Source organism: Tarenaya hassleriana, unplaced genomic scaffold (assembly GCF_000463585.1).
Source record: "Tarenaya hassleriana unplaced genomic scaffold, ASM46358v1 Cleome86, whole genome shotgun sequence".
In the NCBI taxonomy this organism is placed as follows: Eukaryota; Viridiplantae; Streptophyta; class Magnoliopsida; order Brassicales; family Cleomaceae; genus Tarenaya; species Tarenaya hassleriana.
Genome location: NW_010971018.1, coordinates 386,910 through 391,001, shown reverse-complemented (window position 1 = coordinate 391,001; position 4,092 = coordinate 386,910). Strand labels below are relative to the sequence as shown.

The window sequence follows — 4,092 nt, the reverse complement described above, 5'->3', positions numbered from 1 at the left end:
ATTCTTGTAGAATCATCCTGCAAGGAAAAACAAGCAAAAAAATCTATCCATGGCCATCTAACATCCTATAATGCCTAGAATGTGAGAAGAATTGAAGTGCGCGACGTTAGAAAACCGGTGAAAAAACCATGTGATCAATGATAAGATGTTATGCTCTTTGTAGGGATATCATTACACCTTTTTTCTGTGACAGCAAAATTTTCAGATCCAACCCGAGTCGTTCACTAAGTTTAGGTTTACCACCTCCCTCTGTTGACTAACTTTTCCAGATTTGGAAGAACACTAATATCTTGTACCAGTTTTGGATTTTATTTCGTACTTTGGGGAGATTGTCCCGTTTTCACGAATGTATTCTATGATTTTTTTTTTGGTTTTAAGGTAATTTGTATTATAAACTGAAAAGATAATAGAAACGAAAAGTACAAAGAAATTACAACAAAGAAATTACAACCGGACTTTTGTATGTCTACAAAAGATTGTGGAACCCAAAACAAAGTGGTAAGTGTTTTCCAACATTTGCATCCGACAAAAGTTCTATATGTGCATCTTTCGCGTTAAATAATACCAATCTGAAAGCAATGAGACTCTATCAATTTTAGGAGACAATCTTTTGACAGATAGTAGTATATTCCTAAGGTTCGGTCGATCTTCCATTTAATGTGATCTGACGTTCTTCACTTGTTGTCGAATATACGATGGTTCCTCTCTTTCCTTAACTCATAAATTGTAACCTGGAGGAGGATCTTCGCAATGTGCTTCTTGTTTCTGCCATCATCTGGTGTCCCGCTTCTCATCCAATCTAAAATTTTAAGAAGAAATTATAAAATTTTAATCACACCAGTGGGAGAATATGCCCTCATACATATCATCATGGACGCCCATGAACCTGATGTAAAAAAAATTTCATGTCACAACTTTCATATGTCACATATGTCACGTCAGCTCATTTGTTTAATTTGAGATGTGTAAAATAATTTATACATTATTTTAGACAATTTGAAAAGTTTAATGTTTTTTTATTCTAAAAAAATTTCAGATTTTATTTTATCAAAATTGAAAAAATACAATATTTGTTTTCGGTCAAATACACAGATAATTTCTACGAAAGTTTATTACGTTATCTTTTAGAATTTACATGTCGAGGGGCTATGCTCATATGGTTGCTTAGAAATATATAAAAGTTACGATAACCCTTCCTATCAATTTGGTTAATCGCATAAATTAATCAAAAAGTAATCTGAATTCCAAAGTTTCCCTATAACGTTCATCCAAGCATTTGCCTATAAATAACACGTCAACTCTACAAACACCATTCACAAAACACACACACACACAAAATATATATATATATAGAACTAACAAATATGAATACATTAGGACCTCTGTTTCGTGTCGCTGTCTTTGCTATCGCTATCGGTCTACAAGTCGTTGTCTCGAGCGGGCAAAACACGGCTCAAGGCTACCTGAATGCCCACAACTCGGCGCGTACTCAGGTCGGTGTTGCGAACATTGCGTGGGACGACACAGTCGCGGCCTATGCCCAAAGCTACGCCAACTCGAGAGCCTCCGACTGCAGTCTCGTCCATTCAAACGGACCGTACGGAGAGAACTTAGCCAAAGGCAGTGGCTCGTTTACCGGCACTGCCGCCGTCAACTTATGGGTCGCCGAGAAACTTTACTACAACTATACTACAAATTCCTGCACAGGTGATATATGCATATAATAGGAAGCAGATCTGACCAATAATGTGAATTGTGTCAAGATTCAAGAAATTGTTTACCAATTACACTATTATAACAAATAGGGAGTATAGCCAAAAAAAACATGAATTTTTAAAATTTAACAAATAAATATATGAATTATTATTTTCGTATAAAAATACACAAATTTTGAAAATTTTTGTATAAATCCATACTCGTTTGTATAAAAATACACAAAACTCGAAATTTAATTTTTTTTCCATACAACCACACAAAAAACCAATCGAGTTTAGTGGTTTTGTGGGTTTACGCAAAAAAAAATCAAATTTTGTGTATTTTTTATACAAAATTAGAAATTCATATATTTATTTGCAAAATTTAAAAAAAACTCGTGTTTTTTCTATTTAATGTTATAACGGTAGAAGTGGTTTGACATTGGGACAGGAGGTAAACAATGCTTGCACTACACGCAAGTGGTTTGGAGAGACTCGGTCCGTCTAGGTTGCGCCAGAGTTCAATGCATCGATGGCTACTGGTTCGTTACCTGCAACTACGACCCTCCCGGCAACTACGTTGGCGAGCGCCCGTATTAACCGATGTTATAACAATTGTATAAAGTCGGTCCAACGAGTGATAAATAATGTTTTTTTTTTGTAATCAAGTGTCCTGAATCAAGATCCAGACTAATCTCGGAATCTGATAATAAATAATATAAATAATGTTATGTATCTATATTATGAATAACAACTTTGGATTCGGGTGAATCACAGCCAAAGATATACAAAAACCTATTTTTGGGTTTCAATAAAAATATGTTCTTTTATCTTTAGAAATGAGTAGAACTAAAGATTACAATACTTCACACACGGCATACACAAGGGATTGAAATTCCAGTTCAGAACGTGCAGTGCACCGAATCGAATCGAGTAAAACATTATCGTAACTGAACCGGATCAATATAAAAATCGAATGATTACAATTTCTTTAAACTCTAAAAAAATCGGATATGAACCGAACTGATTAAAAAGAATAATTGAAATACCCAACAATTTCTTTGAAAAAAATGATTTTTTTACAATAAAAAATCGAATGCTAACCGGACCGAACCGAAAGTAATCGAACCAAATCGAACCGAAATTTATATAAAAACCGAATGGTTATAATTTTCTTCTAATCGAAATATCCGAATATAACCGAACCTAAACCCGAAATGGTCATCCCGATGTATAACCATGCAAAACGATGTCGTTCGCATCAGTAAGGTTTCTGTCCAACGTGGTTGCCTGGAGGATAATAGTTGCAAGTAATAAAGGTCCCACCATTCTTACATCTAACCTTGGCACAGCCGATCCGTACGGTATCTCTCCAAGCAACTTGCGTGTAATGCAAGCAAGTTCCGCCGTACGGCGCGTGACATGTGGCGTTATCATCTTCGTAGTACCGCTTCTCGTCGACCCACATCTTGACGGCATCCCTCACCAACAGCTCCCCGCTGCCGCACGCTATGTTTTCCCCGAATGGTCCGTGGGAATGGATGAGGGCGCAGTCCTCGGCTCTCCTGGACGCATAGCTCGCGGCGTAGGCCGCGAGATCCGCGTCCCAGACCACCTGATCGAGCCCAACCTCGCGCCGGGCCTTGTTGTGGGCGTCCAAGAACTTGCGTGCCAAACTTCTGGCCGATTTCGGACGACGATGGCCATCACGTGAGATCACTATTGAGAAATCCAGGGCCGAGGAAGGAAGGATTAGCCTGAGGCATAGCGTGATTACAAAGAGAATCGCAATGCTGGTTTTGTGGATCATGTTTGCTTTTCATCCCTTTTTGTGTTCCGGGAGGGGGAAATAGCCTAATGAGAAAGCGTAATTTATAGGATATTGAGGAAAATATTAATATTAAAAATTTGTGGTTCTTAGGAGTTTTAGATTACAACGTATTCGCAAAATTATTTTTTTACTTTGTTGCATTCAGAACAACCCATAAACATAACCGAACCGAATTACCGAACAATTATAATTTTTTTAAAACCGAACTCGAATCCTAACTGAACCGAATAAAAAAATAGCCAAAAAAACTGTAAATTTCCTGACGAAAATGAGTATTTTTATCATAACTTAACCGGATATAACCAAACCGAACCGAATCGAATCAAATCAAATCGAATTCAATGTAAAAACCAAACGATTAAAATTTTTCTAAAAACGAAATAATCGAACTCGGATATAACCGAACCGAAACCCGATTAAGCTAGTGAAATAATTAATCTAATCTATCTATGAGTTTAATGGATCAAAACTTATTTAATACATTTAAAAAATAATTCCATTTAAGTTTATAATTGGATCCGTTCAGCCGGCATAAACTAGACATATTGACATCCTATCTAAAGCAAA

At 36.6% G+C, this 4,092-nt stretch overlaps 2 protein-coding genes across 2 annotated transcripts; one reads left to right on the top strand and one right to left on the bottom strand.

The window, feature by feature from the left end:
* The first annotated feature begins 1,361 nt into the window (after positions 1-1,361).
* LOC104803411 (pathogenesis-related leaf protein 6-like) lies at positions 1,362-2,783 on the top strand. Its single transcript, XM_010527344.1, has 2 exons — positions 1,362-1,707; positions 2,146-2,783. The coding sequence occupies exons 1-2, from the start codon at positions 1,365-1,367 to the stop codon at positions 2,292-2,294; spliced, it is 492 nt and encodes a 163-aa protein (XP_010525646.1). The 5' UTR covers positions 1,362-1,364; the 3' UTR covers positions 2,295-2,783.
* A 55-nt stretch (positions 2,784-2,838) lies between these two features.
* Positions 2,839-3,687, bottom strand: LOC104803410 (pathogenesis-related protein 1B-like). The gene has a single exon (XM_010527343.2). It carries the CDS (start codon positions 3,502-3,504, stop codon positions 2,956-2,958), a length of 549 nt encoding a protein of 182 aa, XP_010525645.1. The 5' UTR covers positions 3,505-3,687; the 3' UTR covers positions 2,839-2,955.
* Positions 3,688-4,092: the final 405 nt, after the last annotated feature.